This window comes from Cavia porcellus, unplaced genomic scaffold (assembly GCF_034190915.1).
Source record: "Cavia porcellus strain 051 isolate PalLab524CR breed Dunkin Hartley unplaced genomic scaffold, mCavPor4.1 scaffold_25, whole genome shotgun sequence".
Taxonomy (NCBI): Eukaryota; Metazoa; Chordata; class Mammalia; order Rodentia; family Caviidae; genus Cavia; species Cavia porcellus.
This window is the reverse complement of record NW_026947508.1, coordinates 53,893,651-53,915,367: the sequence shown is the minus strand read 5'-3', so window position 1 is coordinate 53,915,367 and position 21,717 is coordinate 53,893,651. Positions and strand designations below refer to the sequence as shown.

The 21,717-nt window shown below is 38.4% G+C and overlaps 1 protein-coding gene across 13 annotated transcripts in view; it reads right to left on the bottom strand.

The window, feature by feature from the left end:
• Nucleotides 1–21,717, bottom strand: part of Fggy (FGGY carbohydrate kinase domain containing) — a 511,054-nt gene that overhangs the window by 371,292 nt on the left and 118,045 nt on the right. The window contains exons 1-2 of one of the 13 annotated variants that reach the window (XM_063236604.1): nt 21,264–21,489; nt 19,343–19,439 (exon numbers count right to left, since the gene is read on the bottom strand). The exons of 11 other annotated variants lie outside the window; for them this stretch is intronic. In XM_063236604.1, the coding sequence (XP_063092674.1) occupies nt 19,343–19,439; nt 21,264–21,282 (116 nt within the window). In that variant the 5' untranslated portion in view covers nt 21,283–21,489. Of the gene's footprint in view, nt 1–13,812; nt 13,931–14,666; nt 15,567–19,342; nt 19,440–21,263; nt 21,490–21,717 lie in introns of those variants that run through there. One more of the 13 variants, XM_063236605.1, reaches the window with a different exon arrangement.

The window sequence follows — 21,717 nt, the reverse complement described above, 5'->3', positions numbered from 1 at the left end:
GGAGAAAAGAAGTCTTGAGGAAGGAAGATGACAACCTACCCACTTATTAATCCAGACTCTATAAATCCTGCTGTCTGATCTGTACAGAGAATACCACTGTCCCCTTCGCTGAGTGGCAATGAGGTTTGTTTGATGGATGACAGTGTTTTCTACAGTCTGGAGCACAGACTTGCAGGAATACATACAAACTGGAGGCAAAGAAACTTCAGAAGCCTCCTCATGCTTCTCACCCTTTCCTGACAGCCTTAGCATCAGCTCGTTGCTCAGGCTCGCGTCTGGAAGCACTTATCCGGTCAGTCAGTCTTCTCTCCTTTAAAGCACCCAGAACCTGGCTCTGAGCTCCCACAGAGGAATGTGAAGCCCATATGATGGGCAGATGAGAGTATCTGATGCTTTCTAAACCCATGTCCAACCTTGCACCACAAGTTCCCTCCCCACTTTCTAAATTCCCTGTCCTGAACCTCTGCTTAATCTTCCCAAGTGACCTAGAAAAGAATAACAGTTCTAAGCACGTATCAGCTCTTAGCCACTTCTTAGATGATGCATTTAAATGTCATTTCCTGACTTTGAAAGAAAATCTGAGACCAGAAGAAAGATTAGGAATTGTGAGACACATAAGGATGGAGATTTAAAATTGAAACTGGGTTAAGGTTACAAAACTAAAAGCCAAGTAAGAAAATAAAAGTTCAGTTAAGGGTGCCTTACTGGAAGCTGCAAATAAAATCAAACACTTCACAGATCTCTAGTTCATGAACCCAAGAAAGCTCTATGGCGCCTCTCATGAGCTTGAACAACAGGCTGATTTTCAAGCAGGAATCAAAGAGATTGGGCCCCTGGACAAGGAGCTTGAAAGTCAAGAATAAGCCTGGTCTGAGAGAGTTAAAAGGAATGCAGACTGCTCAAACACACCAGCCATCTGCTTTTCCTGCCACCTTTCCAGGGGTCATGTCTGGAGTGAGGATACACAGTTCTGGTAAAAAACGAAGTGAAGTACAGACTTTGAAAAAACAAAACATTAGAAGAATGTGTCCTACAGAGTAATGCACGTGCCTGTGTAGAAGAAAGGGGAATGTCTAAACATATGTGTGCATGTACATGTAAGTTTGTGTGTGTGCCAATATTATCCACACTTCTGTATGTTTTCAGGTATGAATAACAGGGGCTTAAGCAAACACTTGAAATGCTGCATTTTTAAACAATAATAAAACATTTTTACAAGGGCACTTCAAAAGCAGCAAAGGGGTGGTTCCATTAAATTTGGTGGATAGATAACAGCAGGCTACAGAGGCTCCCTGAGATAGTCAACTTAGATTCCAAAAATAATACAGTGTGGGGAGTCCCAAACAGAGGGAGATGGATCCTCCCAACCCAGGAACAAACTAAGCTGAGAGTAACCAATTAAACATAAAGTCCCGGTGATACTAATGGAATGGCTAAAGGCTCGGTGCTCCTGCTGCAGCACTTGAACTCGCGTAGCCGAGACTTACCAAGCTACCCGAAAGCCCCGCTTCACTCACTGGGGACGCACTCACACTCAGGTCAGGAGTCGGCAAGCCAAATGGAGAGCTGAGCTGGCGGGGAACCTGCATGGACCTGCAGTGAGTGACAGGAAGAAAACCAATCCACAGAAAAAGGGGCTCCAATAGATGACATTCTGGGGCTGCGCAGACTGGCGAGAACAAGGAGCAGCGGTGACTTCAGTCAGCTGCTCCCTTCTCAAGCGAGATTGTGAGGTGTGCTTGACCTGGGTCACACCCCGGGCTGAGACCCAAAAGGTTAGCCCAAACCAAGTACCTAGGCCTGGCAGTGCACCCTAATGCAGTGAAGCCCTCAGCAGGTTGACTGACCCGAGGGGAGGGCCCAGCATATGCTGCCCCTGTTTGTACCTCCATGGTACACTGCAGTGGGCAGGAGCACCTAGTCAGTGCACTTCAGATGAACCGTAACCAACAAAGAAAGAAACTGGGGCCTCCTATATATACCTGTATGGAAGGAACAAAAAATATGAGAAGAGGAAGCAACAAGTAAGGGTCCCCAGCCCCCACCCTAAGAATATTGACCCACGAAAGGTAAATGCAAAGGAGACTGAGGATGGCAAACATGCAATATCAGACACAGCGCCAGTGGACATAAAGCAGTATCTTCGGGACCTCATAGACGAGTTCAAAAGGGAAATACTTAACCAAGTAAAGCAAGATATAAATAGGTTAATAAAAGAAATGCTAAGCACCTCTCAAGAAGACACAGATGGAAGAATGGAGGAATAAAAAAAAGGGGAGAATTATTTGATGAAGAACATAAAGAAAACATAGAATACATGAAGCAGGTTCAAAGAAATTACCAGGAAATTAAAAACTCCATTGAAGGCTGGCAAAACTGCTTGAAAGAAACTAAGGATAGATTATCCAAACTGGAGGACAGGTTTGCAATGTGGGATCATGAAAGGAAAAATTTCTTAAAAATAACAACGAAACAAGCAGTCAAAATACAAAGGCTAGAAGATGACAAGAGGATCTATAACTTAAGAATAAAGAATGTGAACGAAGAAGCAGGGTTACAAACAAAGGAACTACAAAGGCTATTCACAGAAATAATTAAGGAAAACTTCCCAAACATAGAGAAAGGAAATAATATTCAGATGTAAAGCATACAAAACTCCAGCTAGCTACAACCAAAACAGAACTACACTCAGGCATATAATAATCAAGATCCCAGAAATCCAATATGAGAACAGAATATTAAAAGCTGTCAAAGACAAGAAACAGATTACTTACAAGGGAAAGCCCATCAGAATTACCGCAGACTTCTCGGCACACACCATCAAATCAAGAAGAGCGTGGAGCGAAGTATTCCAAGCCTTGAAAGAAAATAATCTCTAGCCCAAATTGATGTACCCTGAAAAACTGTCTCTAGAAATTAGTAGAGAAACAAGATGCTTCCAAGATAAAGAGGAACTGGGGGAATTTGCAACCACCAATCCAACTCTACAGAGAAAACTGCAAGACATTCTAAAGAGAGAGAAAAGTACCAGGATTTCAGGAACAGTGGCAAAAAGGCCTCAATGAATAGAGCAGAAAGCAAAATGAAGACGACAAACAACTAACGCAGAAAAAGAGCACAACAGAAATGAGGCAGAAAAGGCTGGATGTAATTTCTAATATAGATGGCCTAGATACACTAAATTAAGGAAAAAAAGAGAGAATTGCAAGCAGAGTGGATCAAGAAGTAGGGTCCACCGAGAAGCTCTTTATAGAAAATATAATTAACCTGAAGAAGGGTATGTGGACCGAAAATCAAATATGAGAAAACAGTACTCTATGTGAGGGAACCAGAGAGTAATAGGGGCAACTGGACCAGTATTTATGGGTAGGTTAGAAAGACAGGCTTTAATAGATAAAGAAACACAACTAGAGATCAAGTACAGGAGTGAGAAGGTTTGGAACCACTCAGGTAAATACAGGTTGCCGCCCAAAATAAAACCGAGGGTGTTGGGGAAACCCAAAAATACTCAGTTTATCCTGGGGGAGTGAAAGGGGAGGAATAGTCTTTAAAAAAGACAGCAGAAGATATTGCTAATAGTGTATCAGAAATTAAAACCCATATTATCATACCACTGCTTAGATAGAATTTATTCCATCCCAGTTTGTATATAAGCACTAGATCTGAGGACACAGCTATCCCAAAAAAATCAGGATATAGCACAGGAATCACCTTTAATTTCCTACTAACTTAATCTGGATCCCTGTATAACTTATACTGTTATATCATGACTGATCTTAGTTAAATCTGATTTGTCTGATTGCTGTTTGTTATTGACAGATTTTATTCAAAACTGTTAAGGTTGATAGTATCAATCTTATCAAGTTATCACCCTATCAAAACTTGATAGTATCAAGTCTGAGAGTATAGACAACTATACTGAAAATGACAATGATTCACTATGATACTCATTCTGGTTTGATTACTACCAATTTTGTAGTTCTACACTATCTACAAAGTTGTATTTCTATTAATACTGTTATGTACTGATATATTCAATTATACTATATCTGATGATATAGCCAATTCTATTGATGATAACAAAAGACAACACAGTAACCATGGTAGAATTCCTTGTACAGCAGTTTCATATGTCTTTTTAGTTTTATATGTCTATAGGAATATGTTCTGTCCTGCTTTGTTCTGTTTCCCCTTCTACTATCAAAAGGATAGAAATACATGTTAAGACTCATGTTTGCGTAAAACCTACAAACAGTTTATGAGAACTGATCTTATGACACATGATGAAATGAACAAATACTTTGAAGGATAAAAAGGCACTACAGTACCCAGTGCTGATTTTGGACTGTCATGATGTGAAATCCAGCAATATTATTATGCTTTGTTCAGAGTGATTTTAGTCTGCTTTGGTTTGTTTAATCTCAACATAAATGAAGATATGGATACATACATGTATGTTTAAGTGTATAGGATTGATAACCATATTACTAAGTTTTTATTTGATAGTTGAACAGAACTATTTGCAGTCTCGCTGTTTGAATTCCCATTTATATGTTCCACTTTTGTATCTTGAACAATTATTTGTAAGAGGACAATATGTAAACATCAACTAGTGATTTATTACTGTTTATTTTTTCTTTGAAAGTATGTATTATTGCTACCCATTTTGTTTTGTTTTGTCTTTCTTTAAATAAAATTAAAAAAAAAAAACCAGCAAAGGGTATTTGAGTAATATTTCAATGTTACTTAATAAGTAAAACTTAAGCAGAGTGCTTTTGGTTATTATTAATAACACAATTATCATATTTTATTCTGGGTTGCCAAGTCTCAAACACAAGATCTAGGAGAGAGGAGAATTTCCTCTCAGGGCAGCCCCTGGGGCCAAGAGTCATTCAATGCTGTTTTACCTATTCCAGTGGCATCATATTTGCAGATGATAGAATCTATCTTACTGGTTCTAGAGTTTGAAGTTTTTTGGCCTCTTTCCAAAATGTTGAGAGTCTCATTGACTTTTCCTGGTTACTGTACCCCATGAGGACAAAGAAATCCTCCGTACTCCTGGGACAGGAAAATATCCCAGCAAAGTAAAAAAGCAACTTTTCTATAATAGCCACATTAGCAGAAAACAGACAAAAAACCTTTTGGTCCCAGAGTTAAAGCAAGGAGATGAACACTTTACACCCAGCACATCATTAATATTTAATGTCACTTAGTACAGTGGTTCTTCAAAAATGTTAATCCACGCTTCAGGGCATGGGGCCAAGTCTTGGGGAAAATACATTTTTAATAAGGGTCCCGACAACACAAGAAGCTTACAAAGCACATAGCATTTGATGTGTGCAGCCCTCTGAGGGTACATACTCTTGAAATAAAGGATCCTAGTGTGAAGCAGAGAATGAAAAAGGTCAGAAAAAAATTTTCTAGGGAGACAGACATCATTAAAACCAGAATAATTATCAGAATGGAATCTTTCCTCCCTCAATGGATGGACTTGTCAGGTCCAGGGGAATCATATTCCAGACAAACCCATGATGAGAGGCCCTGGCTGGTTTCCAAGTGTCTGTGGGGCTGCTTAGCCTGAGCCTGCAGGGCCAGAGCCCCATGCACACAACACATAGGGCCCTAGTGCTGAACTATCATACCCTCTGCCCTTCTTTGGTCTCCCCTCGTTCCCTTCTACTTTTGTGTGCTCTTGTGATCGTTCCTTCATTTCTTGTCCTGGCCTAGCTTTTCAATCTTATGCTACATTGGGTGGTCAGGGGAAAAACTCAGTGATTAGCAACAGCAGGAAGCTGCTGCCAGCCTCTGGCTGAAAGGACAAAGGAGAAGGTATGTTTGGACCCTGACACCCAGGGGCAGCAAGCAGAACTAGAGGCCAGAGGCCCAGCCAGGGAGGAGGGTGCACAGGAGCCCAAGACACAGGGAAAGAGAGAATATATTCCAGCTTCCTTCATTCCCCTGCCTTCCATCTCTCATGATGTCAGAATATCAGAGGGACACGGCACACAGTAGGGTAAGCACAACAAATGGATCTTAGGCTAAGCGCAACAAATGGATCTTAGAGCATGCAAGCCATTTGGCAAGCTGAAAGATGAACATACTATAAATACATATATTGAGATACTATAGGATATAAGGATCACACATGAGAGCGCAAGAAAAGCAGAGAGATACAGGTGATCTCACGATTACAGTGGATATACTCTCCAGCCTCCATAAACATGGCATTAAGGAATACTAAGCTAGTGCTCCTCAGGGATATACAAATTTGGGATCCCATGAGCCTCTGATTCGTTTCATCAACCAATTAACACATACTGGCTTTCATGCATCTCTGTTTGAAATACCTGATTTGACACACAATTATATACTGTATATTGTTGGCATCTTGATAATGAGTGCTTGAACACTATTGTCTATGAAAAATGCACTGCAGGTTGCTCAAACTAGACAGCACTACAGAGGAAGCCATTTTAAACAGTGAAATTACCAACAAAAAGCACAAAAACAAGAAATGATGGCCCAAGATCTCCAAAAGGACAACCCTTTATAATATGAAAACTAATGTAAGAAGACAGTTTGTCTTGCTGGCCTTTGCTGAGAACAGGCAAATGCTCAAATCAGACTGTCCCACCCGCAGTGCACGTGTACAAATGCCTGTCAAAGCAGCATGCCATGGTTATTGCTTCTGAGGCTACAAATAAATTTTAGAAATAAAGTGAATTTGGGAGTACAGAATCTACAAATAAAAAAGCAACAGTCTTTTAAAATGTTTTAAAAGACTTAAAAGGTTGTTCCTGGATTCTGGATGATTAACTGCTTGTTTCTGGATGTTAGAAGGTGAACTATGTTTGTTTCACTGTATAACATGTTCTTCATTTTTATTTTCATTAGTTGTCTATTTTTTCTGCAGTATGCATAAAATTAAGGGCAGATAAAACTAAATATAAAGTTTCAAAACAAAAAGAAACACTAGAAGTAAAAGCGCTAACAAGTAGAATGATTCAATCTAGTAAGAGATCATACTACCGCCCCAGGGAACAGAGTAGCTATCCTTGCTGTGGGATGCAAAGCCCTCAAATGCCCAGCCAAGGACCCAAGATGGCAAAAAGCAAATGTTCACTCTGGGGTAAGACAAAGGTAAGGAGGCATACAAGTTATTCCCTTAAGTAGATACCAAACATTGCCATGGAAAAACCTAGTCTAGACTCACAGACTCACACCTCTCTTTCAATCTCTAATAAAATCTTTTATGTTCATTTGATCCTAACAAACAGATGTCACTTTCTTTCAGTTCAAGTCAATAAATATGATTTAAACTCCTAACAGGTACAAAATGCTATATGATGTGATAGAAAGAGTAAGACACCATTTTGTTATTCTTTACCAAAAATTTTCTGTATATAAACATACAGCAATAATTTAAGAAAACACTAATTTATGATATTTTTTAGCTTCAATCTAAGAATGAAACTAAACTACAGAACTGAAAAGCATCAGAACAGTACAAAAGCATAGCAACTTAGCTCTGTTCATTCTTTATGCCATTAATGAGCAACTTTTAATCGTTAATCCTTCACTAAGCTGCTCTTACTATCCCATCTGCTCCTCCTACTTATGTCTTGAGGATCTTATAATTAAATTCTAATTAAAGTTTAACTCTTGTAATAAAGAAAACACTTATGGAATGTCTTTGATTCAACAGGCCAAAATAACATTTCAGAGGTTTGAAAAATGAATTATATCCTTCAGCTTAACAAGCATTTTTTAGATGGCATTTTTAGGGAAATTCCAATCATTCGAGTTTTCACCAGCCACACATCATGTACATATGTTCATCACCATGTGCAACACCAAGGGAGGGCCACACCACACAGTGTGGACTAGAGCTCCTGCAGAGTGTGGAGCAGAAAGGCACCAACGTCACCCTGGTGCCCAGATCTGACAACACTGCGCTGGGCAGCAGCAGCTATGTGGCTTAGCAGTCAGTACTGTAAGAACAGTGATGGCGCCCTATTCACCGGCCTCTCGCTGCTCAATCTAGTGTGTAGTGTGAGCATCTTCCGGCCATTTCTCCTGCTCTCTCAGTTCAAGGTGCAGCCTTTCACTGAGTACCTGCAGCCTCAGTCCCCACAGAGTCCAGGACTCCACAACCTTTCTACAGCATGTTCTAATTAATTGTGCTGTTTCACTCCAGGCTACTCTGAGTGCTGCCTGTGTTAATCATTTGTGTCCCTCTAGGACTTGGTACATGCTTCGACCATAGCATATATCACAGTTGGATTTATTTTTGGCCTGTTTTTCCTTTAGTCTTTGAGCTAGTTTCTTGAGGCTAGTCACTATCCTGGAAAGGAAAGAAGTACTTTTTAAAACCTGGAATAAAAAAGTAATTTACTTTTTAAACTCAAAGAACAGTTATCTGTCTTCCATAAGCATCAAGTATTCTGTTAAAACAGACTGTTCAAACTTTGGTGATGGGTTATAATTTAATAATCAGCATTAATTATTAATTATACAATTACATACCTCATATACTTATTAAAAACAACTGATACGCTAGACAATGCTCAAAGTGTTTTATGTCATTATTCAAATACAGCCATCCTGCTCCTGAGCAAAAATAAGAGATAGAGAGGTTGAAGTTGAACTTGCTGAAGATTACAGAGGTACCAAGGGGTAGCCAAGGTTTCCAGCCCTGTACTCTGCTTCAGAGCCCACATCAGAGACACTCCTCAGCCCTATGGCCTACTAACATGTGTAAGGACTCACTGTTCTTCTCTCCAAATCCTCCCAACACATACCTAAGTCCATTCAGAATATGGAGTTTGTTACTTTGTGATCGAGAGTGTGCACAACTGTACTTTCACCTGTGATGCATTCCTGCCAGGCAGCTCAGTTAGTTCCTATCTTGGGAGGTTTTCCTTGACTCTCCACACTGACTCATTATTACCCCTTTTGCTAGTGCAAAATCAAGAACCTACTGGACTCTTGTTCTGGACTAATCACACCGAAGCATATCCATCTGGGGGTTATGATTTCATCCCACTGTCCCTACAAGTGGAGCATACAGCAGGTGTGAGGTATGCAGAAGCAGACAGGTTTTCTAATTTGCATACAGGACATGCACAACAAAGTCCAGTCTCATCAAAATCAGTATACATAAAAATACTAATTTCTTTGGTATGATTATAGAGAGAAAGGAAAGAACAAAAGTCACTGACTGAATAACCCTCAAACATTTCCCACGAGTTCCCTGGTAAATCAATGCTGCATTTGCTTTTGACTCCTGAGATGAGTCAGTTCCTTTCTTCTGTAGCCCTGTAGGCTTTATAAGTCCCCATGCCTTGTCTTCTGGACCAGGAACATCTCTTATACTTGCTTTGTGCTCTGTAGCTCCACTGAATGAAGCCTCATCCTTGCCACGGGGGACCCTGTAAGCCTTGCTTCCTCTTCCAGTACCAGCTCAAGTGTGCTTCATGTGACCAGTCACCCCAGAACACAATGCTGCTACCTTCTCTAAATGTCTTAAACCTTGTCTCGCACTCAGTGAGTACTAAGTACTAAGCAACTAGTACCACAAAGTAATAGCTCTTTTACATTGTTAGACCTCAACTTACTCAAAACTTTCCCGCAAAAACATAATTATATTAATTCACTCACTTAGGACTTCTTTACCAAATGCCTACTACATGACAAGCAGGACAATGAGGCAAGCAATATGCCACTGTCACACAGCCAAGTAGCAGCAAAGTTAGAATATGAAAGTAGATCTTTTTAACTCCTATGATATGTCCCAGTTTGGGAACCTTTGTCCTTAAAGTGATGAATAGGCATGCACTCAGAAACCTAGTAATGTTACTTTTCACTATGTTGTATTAAGTGCATGATGCTGAACCAACCCTTCCTAAGGACTCTGGCCAAATTCCTATGCTGCACACTACTCCACACGTTCATTCCACACTACTAACCATTTCCCAAAGAAGCAGTGGATTTCCACACCTTCATTCATGTTCATACCTTTGTCCTCCGTGTCCTATCTTCACCTGCCCATTGAATTCTCTCCTTCAGATGCAGTTCATTCATTCATCATCCAATATGTATCTAAGGGCTATCCGGTACAATTTCCAAATGTAAGTGACCAAAAGACAAGATTTCCAGACACAGTGGTGTGTACTTCTAGTGCCAGCTACTTGGAAGGCTGAAGCAGGAGAATTGCTTCATTATTTATCGAATAATGTATTACCTGATTATTTATCTCCATGACCAGAATCAATTCCTTGAGGGACCTAATTAGTTGAAATGACAAATACTTTATTGAGTACCTATATGGCTGCAATGGTTAAATCATGACTTTTGTCTTTTAAATCCTAGCAAGTACTTACAATCCCTATGATCTTAAGCAGGTTACTTAGCCTCTCAATCTCTCAACATTCTCTGCATTGCTAAATAAAGTATTAGAAATAATACTGAAGGTTAGCATGCCAACACTATTTACGCTAACTCAAAGCAATTTAGTCTTTGTCTCAGTTTTCAGCATGCCTATTTCAACACTTGCCCTGGTATTATTTATCCTATGTGTGATCAAAGACAATATGACAGCAAAGATCCCTTTATCTCTAAAAATTATATCATACAAAATACAGTCTAAGATTTATTGATAGTATAACATTCACTTTTAAATATAGATTAGTAATCTGGGACTAATGAAATAAAAAAAATCTGAGCTTTATTTGCTAAAAATGTATTAGCTGAAATACAAATACACATTTATTCAAAATCTAATCTATTAATGATTATTTTAAAAACGATTACTATTCTGTACTAATTATTAAGAGATATAAAATAATTTAGTAGAATAATGGATTGAGTTAAACCAAATACTATGAAAGAGATCATTAGTTGGTAATTAATTTGAAATAGTATTACATATTTTGAGACTATAAATCTTATAAAAAGTTAAATATTAAGCAAACTACTGTTAAGTTAGATATCACAATTCTAATCTTTGTATCTCTACATTTCTAGTATTCATGAAAAAATTAACAATTATATATAGCAGTTATTTCTGTGAAGTATTTTTAAAGTTTTATTTAGAAATTCTTCACATTTTATAAAAATGAATTAAAAACAAAATTTTAATCATACCATTTCCATATTTCACAAGGATGAAAAATTTCAACATTAAGTCCAATAACGCTATTGATAAGTCACCTCTGGTATAAACTTAAGAGCATAAAAAACAAAAATGAAGCTCCCAAAACATATTTTGTTTCTGCTAACTAATCCTGAAGATTACTGTTTTTAGTTGGGTTTCTGTCTCATGTCTTTAACTCCAGCATTCCTGGAAAGCTAGTGCAGGAGGACTGCAAGTTTGAGCCTAGCCTAGGTAATTTAACCAACTTAGCAAGACCCTGTCTCAAAAAAAGAAATATTTTTTAAAAGGCTGGACATGTAGCTCACTGCAATTCCCTAGCATGCACACGTGTGTGCACGCGCACACACACACACACACACACACACACACACATGCTTAAGTACAGATTTAAAAATATGCCATAAGAGAACAATTCTATAAAACTGTTAGACTATGAAGGCCATGGGACTGAGATTCAGGTGAAAAGACACACCTGGGATGAACACCAAGAACACAGGCTACAAGAAATTACTGCTGTTCTTTGAAATGGGTGGTAAGAGTGAAGCTTGTATCAGAGGAGATTAAAGAATCAATGGGTAGTTGAAGAAAGAAAATGAATGCTGATTATTCAATTGGAAGATCTGACTCCAGAGGGAGAGAAAAGGGGCAGAGCCCAGTCTCATGAACTATATTAATTCATTACAGCAGGAAACACATACCTGCACAGCAGTCTAAAGAACTGTTGTTGCTTGAGTGCCAAAAATAAATGTATAGTGTTGACTCCTCCCTACCATTGAAATGAATTTGATTTTTAAATGCTTGCTTTCTTTCCTTAAAAACTTTCAGAACAAACAGAAAAGCGAAATGTTAAGACCAAGAAATTTTCATGTTTGAGTCCGTGATTTTAAACATTTATGCTTTTCCTGACATTGCATCCAGATTTAGTACAGACACACACATACAGAGCAGATACCCAGGTGTGTATTACGTCAGGCCATATGTGTGATTCTTAAGTTCTCAGAAATGCAAGAACTTGCTCTTAAATATTTAATTCTAATCTCTAACAATATATTCATTGCACAAAAAATGGAAAGCAAAAGAAAAATTCTATGCACGGAAAGTCCTAATTGATGATACCAACATCAGAGTGCCCAATAAGTGCCACATATATAGAAGAGAAAATCCTGCAGAGAGCTATTGCTATTCTTATTGCAACTGATAAAATCATGACTCAGGAAAGCCTTTGTAGATAACCAAGCACAAAAATTTCAGGAGTCAGTTTTGACTTTCATCTTTGTTCCTGTAGACAAGTTTCTTCTCTAAACATCACATTTTTCAGCTTATGTCTTAAATCAATCAGGCATGGTAGCACAAGTATATAATTCCTATCATTCTGGGAGGCTGAGACAGGAGGATGACAAGTTCAAGACCAGCCTAGAAAACTTAGCCACTGAGCTACACCTGGTCTCAAAATAAAAACTAAAAAAGAGATGGGAAATGTAGCCCAGTGCAAAAGCCATATGTTAAATGCCTGGTACATACATGCATACATACATAGGTATAATCTTATTTACTTCAGAAAGGTAGGGAGTGACAATACATATAAACTGCCTAGTATAATATCTGGTATATAATTAGTATGTAATACATGTTTAGCAACTGTGTTGATTATAAATGTTATTGCCCAAGACTGTACAACTAGCAAGAAACATAGGGAACAATCTGAATTCATATTTATTTGTCTGATGTCACAACCAGTGCAGAAAGTAGCATTTACTGAGAACTTTCCATTACTGTCTCAATATATTTATATGCATTAACAGAATCAACCCTCAAAATACCTCCATCAAATAGATACTATTATTATCCCTATGATATAGATGAAAAAACTGAGTGACAGAGGTATTAGAAGTTTGAAAATCTTCCCCTTTTCCCCCAGTGTTGTGAACTTCCAGTAACATATGATTCCTATGTAATCACCACTTTCACTGACTCTTCTAAGATGTATTCTTGGACAATAAAGGGATGCAGAACAGTATACTTTCTTAAGTTCCTGAGCAAATAGGGCTATATAAATGAAAACATCATTTATATAGTAACATCAATGTTACTATTTTGCAAAGACATGAAAAAGTTACACTGGGAATTTTGCAAATCTAATTGGCTAACCACATCCTAGTTAAAAGAAACCAACCCCAAGCTGTTTTTTTTTTTTTGTCATTCTACAAAATTTCAAGACATTTGAACTATCTGATGAAAGAGTGGTTTATTTATACAAAAGAGTGGCCCCAAAAACTTCATACAATCTGACTATTAGAGCCCAAAGCCCCTCAAACTGATGAAAACAGAAAGGTCAACATAATACTTATTTTCTTTTATTTTTATACTTAGTCAAAGGATTATGGTCAATAAGAGTAACACAAAATTGACTGCAGCTGAGAAAAATACTGATGTCAATGGCTAAAAGTGCCCCATAAAACTTTCAAGAAAAGGGTTTAGGATCACAGTGAGACTCCACAGACTCCATATTACTGTAGTCTTATCAAAACTAGAAGCAGAAGATGTTACTCACCAAATAAGTCCTGAAGGAACAAAATTAGAAGGGCTCCCATCCTTTAGATGTGCTCTTGCAAGTCCCTGATCTAGATAGACTGTCACAGACAGTCAACATGTCATACCTGTTATTGCCAAGGTCACACAGTCAACAAAATGGGTATGATGAATTATCAAAATAGCAAAGAGATCCCTTTGAAGTCTGAGGCTTAGATGAGCTGATTCCAAACTTAAATGTGTTCTCTGTGAATGAGCAAAGGCAAGAGTAAATAATTAAAACACTGCCCTATAAGCTATGACATCTTTTCAGTAATACGTGGTATATTGCCCTGCCCTTTTCCACACCTCATGTGAGTCTGGGTAGAAAGGAGCCGTCCTGAGAGATGGGAGGGAGATATTAGCAAACAACTGTGGGGAATACCTCACTGTCTCTGTCCTACAAACATCCTCCAAAAAAGGCTCCTTCAGAGACTTTCTATTTCCAGAGCAGTCTGCACAGCATTTCACTTGCCCTCTATTTCTCTGTACTTATCTACTTATTTCCCCTCACAGTTCGATTCTATTTTGTAAATAACTGCTGGCCAATCCTGTTATTCCACCAAAAACAGAGTTGTTTCTGTGGCTATCACTCAGAAAGTTTCACTTGATTGTTATCTGGACTTGCTCTGACTTCCAGTTTAATAAATCAGACAAGTATTTCACTCCATAAATCAGAAACACAACATTGTGTCCCACACCCCAACAGCCCTGGTTGCTGTGGAATGGAATACCAATGGAATTAAGGGAAGTTTTTACAGACTCAAGTAATACAGAAATGCAGTAATTTGTCTTTATTAATAGAAGGTCAAACGCCATGTACTTCTAACAGTTCCATCAATATTTTTATAGTCCTCAGGTCTCGACTATCAGCAATGCCCCTTAACACAAGAAAACTTAAAGCCTGACATTATTAAATAGAGTTAAGAAATAAATCACTCACATGAATGCCTGGTTTTCTATGCAACTGGACTTCCCAAAGTTCCATCCCTTGGAATAACAGCCAGTCTGGAGTACTTTGGACTCTTCAATGCACTACAGTCTATTCCTTAGAATGTCTTCCAAAGATGCAGTGGCAATCTCTTTTTACAGCTTTCCCTCAACACAGATATAACAAGCATGACTAACATGGACATCCATCACATGTCACTGTGAAGGAGATCGTATTATCCCCATTTTACAGCAATAACCTACTAAAATCATACTTGTAAAAAGCCTGAACTATTACTCTAAGTCCAGTTTGAAGTCCAGGGGTGTCCTTGTTTACCACATGTGAACCATATCCCTATGGACTAAGGCTCTTTATGGGAGATGTGACAACTTGCATCTCTGATTACCCATTCCCAGGTTTTGCTGCTTCCCTTTCTCTCCTATCACTGCGTCTAGGGGCCACTTCTTCACCATCCAGCTAAGGGCACCTGATCCAGCTGGGATAAATGGAGGCAATTTTATACTGTTTAAGTTTCCTGATCCTGAGGGCATCAGCAAAGGAAGCAACAAATTTCAAAAACCTAAGTAAATAAAAATTATCAAGATACAGACATACAAAACTTCTCCCAAAACGCTCACTAAGGTTAGAGATTTGTCCCCACATAAATGCCACAATACCTAGGGTAAACAAAAATGAGTCTCTAAAAAAACAGTGAAATTCCAGAGAAAATAGTTGAGACTTAGATAGTGAGCAAACTGAAGCATGCATCAAAATCTACTGGAGAATGTACTAAAACACAACTTATTCCATCTCACTGCCAGGAGTTTCTAATTTAGTGAAGTGGGGACAAGGCTAGAGAATTTACATTTCTAATACAGTTCCAAGCAATATTCGTTGGGGTTGGTCTGGGAATACACTTGGAGAACAATGGTTCAAGGGTGCTTATTTACCTGAAAAACTCTTCCCTTTAGAAAAATAGATCTTGCTTGTACTCCTTTAACCATCAGTTAACAAAAAGTTTAACTTAATCAGGCTGATGAGAGACAATATGCCTGCATTCAGGGACTTAAATTCCAGCTCTGCCACTCATTCACTGTGTGACCATAGGCAAGTTGTCTGACCTCTCTGAGCCTCCATTTTCAATCTGTAGAATACAAATGACAATTAGAGTACATATCAAGTATTGGGAGTACTGCCTAACATTTCTCCAATATTTTGTAATACCATCATTACTATACAGCCATGCATTGCTTAATGACTGAAATGAAGTATGAAAAGTGCATCTGGGGCAATTTCATTACTATGCCAACATCAAAAGTGCTTTCTGACGCCTCTGTGGTACAGCCTATCACACACCTCAGTTGTATCATACAGCCTACTGCTCATAAGCAATACACCTGCACAAAAATAAAATATAAAAGATACATGACCACCTTCATAAGACACTGAGTGAGTATTGAATGAGTAAAACCCTAGGGTGGACACTGCTGCACTTTACTATAAATGGTTATACTAAATTCACTGGAAAATTTTTTCTTTCTGTAATGAAAAACTAACAATTTTTACCTTATAAACTTTTTAATTTTTTAAACTCTGTCATTCTTTTCTAATACTATACAGTGAAAAACACATGGGTGATAGGACTTTTTGAGTTCCATTGTAACCTCATGGGACTACTATCATATGTGCAATTCATCATCAGCCAGCATCATTATGTGGTACAGGGATGTAATTTCTTCTACCTTTACAACTGTTACTGTGCCAACCAATAAAATAGAGCTCAGAGACAGAGCTGAAGACCAAACATACACAGTTCCTGCAAACATGAAGTTGCATGGTAACATGTTGTAAGGTAGACAGAACTCAAACTCAGTATTTATAAACACCATCTGCTTATCCCAAAGGGTTGAAAGCAGAGAAACAGAGAGAAAATGTTATAAAATATTTTCAAATTTGGAGATCAATTAAGCTAACGCATTTGTTTGCATTAGAATATGTACCAATGCAAAAATATAATTCTTTGTAGCCTATATATATTGCTTTATTAGTACATTTGCTTTTAAAATATAATTGTATAAGGGGCTGGGGATTTAGCTCAGCGGCATAAGCACCTGCCTTGCAAGCAGGCGGTCGTGAGTTCAATTCCCGGTACCGATAAAAAATGCATATATATAATTATATAAAAACATCTCTTCCAATTGAGCTCATCAAAATTTCACAATACCTAGTAGGTGTCATGCACATGGTACAGAGGGTAATAAAGGCAAATACACCATAGCTTCTGTACCTTTAGAGTTCCCAGGTTATTAGAAGAAAAATGTGTATCTAGGCATAATTATAGCACAATGACAGACAGGCTAGAGGATCTACAGGAACAATGACGAGGAGTCAGTGTTTTATCACTATAATGAAATATATGAGATAACAGTCCCAGTGCCCAGCAATCCAGACACTCAACTCCTGCAGCCAAGAAAGAGAAACATCTGGCTACTGCTCCACATGGCAACAGACCTTGGCAACATCCATATGGTACTGGTTTTATGTGCACATAGAATGCAAGAGTTCTGAGATTAAAAAGGTTCCTACACCAGTTTCAGAAGGCCTGGGAAGCTAGGTATTGTGTCATTGAGAGAGCAGTGTGTGAAGCTATGAGTGTGAAGCCAAAAGTGCATTGGAGACCCCAGAAGTTTGGAAAAGCCAGGAGCGTGGATCCTCTAATGAAAGCTCGAAAGACTGATGAGATTAGGCCTAAGAGAGATGCCATGGGAGCTACTACCACTAGAAGTGCCATAGGAGTGGAACCACACAGCCCTTTGGAGCTCACAATTTGCAACAGATTGCTTCAGATGCTAGACATGGAACTACAGGACTTAATGTTTTCCCTGCTGGATTTTAGACTTGCTATGCTCCCAATGCTTTGTATCCCTATTTATACCTCTCGGAATGGGAATGTTTATCTTGTGCCATTACAGGTTGGAAGTGTTTAACTTTATTTTCATTTGTACAGTGGCTTGCAGCTAAGGTTTGCCTTATAACTGGGAGCAGACTTGGGACTTGAACTTTTCAGCAATGCTCAAACTGTTAGAACTTTGGCAATTCTTGCAGATGGAATAAAGACCTTTTGCATAAGGGATGTGCATGAGTCTTTGGTGGTCCAAGGATAAAATGTTATGTTTCTAATGTAACATAATGTTGGTTCTTAAGGATTGTTAAAACTGTTATAATGCTCAAATTGTGAAATGTTAGGAATAAGCACCTCATATATCTGGAAACCACTTTAAAGAAATATGTCTGGTTGCCAAGTTGACAAGTGATAGATTGTTATGGTTGATACACTGTGTCAGCTTGAGAAATTTAAAAGTGTAATTGAGAGACTCAACAGGGAGCCATGATCCTTACTTGGTACATATCCTCATTCTGTGCAAGAGGAGGTCACAGAGATTTTGTGAGCGCTATATCTCCCCTGGGGGTTGGGAGGTGGCCTCTGTACAATATAAGGGAGGAAAAGAGGCTTGCTCTCTTCCCTGTTTGCTCTTGCTGCTTTTTCTGGCTGCTACCTTGAAGTGTGCCCCAGTGCCGTGCCATTTTGCCTTGTAGCCAGCTGATTAAGGTCTGAAACTTCCATAAACAGTGAGCTAAATAAAACTTTCTTTTCTCTGTTTTGGGTATCAGGTATTTCATCCCAGCAACAAGAGAAAAGTAACCAAGAAAGGGAACATTCAAGATCCAAAGTAGAAGAAAGTACCTATATGGGGTAGAATATGACATTTAAATGGGGTCTTGAAAGATAAGCAACAGTTGATGAGCAAGTACAAAAAAGGGTAAACTATATGGTACAACACTACCTACACATGACAGAAGACATGTAAAAGTCTGGCTAACCCAGAGATTGAGATGTCTGATGGACATGGAATATTGGTGTGTGAAAAGAAGTAGACAAGGACAGCTCAGCTTTACTGCTATGAAAATAGCATCAATTGTCTGAATAAAATGAAGTACTTGAAGCCATTTGGATAGTGGTCAAAGCTTAATATCTATAATTTAGATATTAAAAGGGTCTCTGTATTAAAGGATTGGTCCCAGGGTAGCAATATTGCAAGGTAGTGGAACTCTGAGGCCTTGAGCCCAGGGACAAGTCTTTATGTCACTGGGGGTGGGCTCTCAAAGGGAATGATGTCTCTGGCTCCTTCTCCTTCTTCTCTTTTACTTCCTTGCTGTGAAATGAGTGGTTCATGAGTTCCCTCCATGATGTGCTACTTCACCATATATCCAAAAGCAAGAATGTCAACCAATTACAGAGCTGGAACATCAAAAACTATAGGCCAAAGTAAACATGTCTTTATAATTTCATTATCTCGGGTATTTGTTACAGTTTCAGAAAGCTGATTAATACAGACAGGAAATAAACACACAAAGTTTTATATATAATCTAATGTTCTTATACTGTACCCTCTAGAAGGTCAATACTTTAGTAACACTGGTATTAAGCTAATATGACAAAAAAGCCATTGGGGTAGTTAACATTCATTGAATCTTTAGTATGCTGTCCTATGAGCTTAGATTCTTTCTGTTCCCTAAATAGGTCCATGAAACACAAATAAAAAAAGAAAGTGAAAAAAAAGTATTGCACACAAACACACAATAAGTTGCAAGGTGTTTTAACCCAGAGCCCAAACTTGATCATTCACCTTTGAGTTTTCTTCCCTTCCTCCATGAAGTATACCCTCACACCACTTCCAAGGAAAATCCAAGTTTGTGCAGGGAGATGCATTTCATAGAAGGACACTACGAAAATGAATATAAAAGCATGAAAACAAAATTAGATTTAAGAATGAATGTCATAATTGGGAAGAAACTGTTTGTCCTGGTTACTTTTCTCTCGTTGCTGGGACAAAATACCCAACACCCAAAATTAAGGAAGGAAAAGTTTATTTAGCTTACAGCTTTTGGAGATTTCATTCCATAATCAGCTGGCTCCAAGGCAGGGTGGCACGACAATGGGACAACACTTCAAGATAGTAGCCAGAGCAAAAGGGGGAGAGCAAGCCTCTTTTCCTCCCTTATATTGTACACAGGCCACCGCCCTTCTCCAGTGTGGGTGCAGCACTCACAAAATTTCTGTGCTCTTCTCTTGCACAGGATGAGGATATTTACAAAGCAATGATCCTGCTCCTTGCTGAGTCTCTCAGTTAAACTTCTAAACTTTTTAAGTTGACACAGTGTATCAACCATAATACCCACAAAGAAAAGACAAACTATTATGGAAGAAAGGAGAAAGGAAGAAAGAAAAAAAGAAAAAAATACATTTATACACAAAATAGTTAAGATAATTTCTCTTAGTTCATTGATAAGAAAAGTTTGTGCTAATATTATTTGAATGAGTTACCAGGTCAATGTTATATATTCTGAATATCTACTATGTCTACTATGAAGACAACAATATGTAATGTATTAATTATTGTAACTCTCCAACTAACCTGTTTTGAAATGGTTTTATTGTTATTTTTATCCTTTTTTGTGTTTAAAATAAAACTTTAAAAAATTATATGAGGAACCAAAAAACTTTTCTGATTTAATTTTAACTAATTATTTATTTTTATTGCTGGCATTCTGAGTTTAAGTCAAATGTGTTTTCATTCTTCATATTTAATGAGAAGAGTATGTATAAAAGGGTACATTAGGAATTATTGTGAAGATAATTATAGAGATATCTTGCACTTTGGATATTATTTAAACCATTGTGTGCATAAATCACTGGTTATAAAATTATTAAATCACTGGTAATTACTGTATCTCTTATTTTCATCTTTCAGAGACAAGTTATTTAGAAATGTATTCATTGGGCCGGGGATTTAGCTTAGTGCATAAACACCTGCCTTGCAAGTGCACGATTGTGAGTTGATCCCTGGTACCAAAAAATTTTTTAAAAAAAGAAATGTATTCATTATGCTCACAACTGAATAGTTTTAAACAAAAAAAGAGTGAATGTCACTTATAATAAGAAAAAAATTAAAACATACTCCTTGAGCTTTGAGGATATACCACGGAAATGATTTGTTACTGCAAACCCGTGTCCCTTGGAATGTTCTACAATTCCCTGCATCCATGGGGCTTAGGTATGTGTGCCGCACACTTAAGTATTATGGTATTTGCTTCCTCAAATGCCCACCTCAACTACTGTCTGATAGTCTCTTAAACTTTTACATCACTTTGACAAAGATCAAATCTTACAAACAGAGGAAGTAGTTAGCTCACTACAGGACAAATAAGGAGGCAAAGATGAGTGTAGGGTGACAGCAAGCAGGATTCTCATCCTTTCTTCCCAATGAGAAAGATGGGCCACAGCAAGGCATATAGCTTTGCAGTCGTGAAATCTAGGTCTGGATCCTGTCTCTGCTCCTTGGCAGCTATGCATTCCTTGACCCTCTGGGCCTCAATGTCTTCAGCCATAAAAACAGCACATTGTAAAGATCAAATAGACAACATGTATAGTACCCAGCAGTTCTGGCTCCCTGCCCATTGGATGTGCTTTCCTTTGCTTACTCCTCATTTTTCCACCTCAACACCCCAGTCCGAAGGTAAACAGACCCACACCCGTACCCCTTGCACATCCTATGGTGACCTCCATCACATCATTCGTTTATTAATTCAGCAGGCATTCTCTCCATGCAGAACAACATAAAAACTGACAGGTCACTGTCTTCAGGAAGCTCAGTTAATGGATGGCCCACTGATGGAGATTTTCTACACCCAATTAGCCCTCTTCAAGAGCTGGAGCTGAGCTTCATTCTGTTAGACAGGCAGAGGAGACAGGCACAGGTCACAGAGGGCACTTCTAACTGAAAGTCCTATAAGCCCACTTTCTTGCCCCAGCTCTAAGCCAGTTTCTACTCCATCCTCCCCTGCTCCCTCCCTCCATAGATCTATACCCTTTCATGGCTAGGGTAAGTGAAGTTCAGCTGATAAGGCACTGAACCCACTGTTGGCACTCACCTCAAGGACAAACGAGACTACTGGGCTTTCTGAGGGAAAACAAAGGCATACGTTCCCCTTTTCCTCTCTG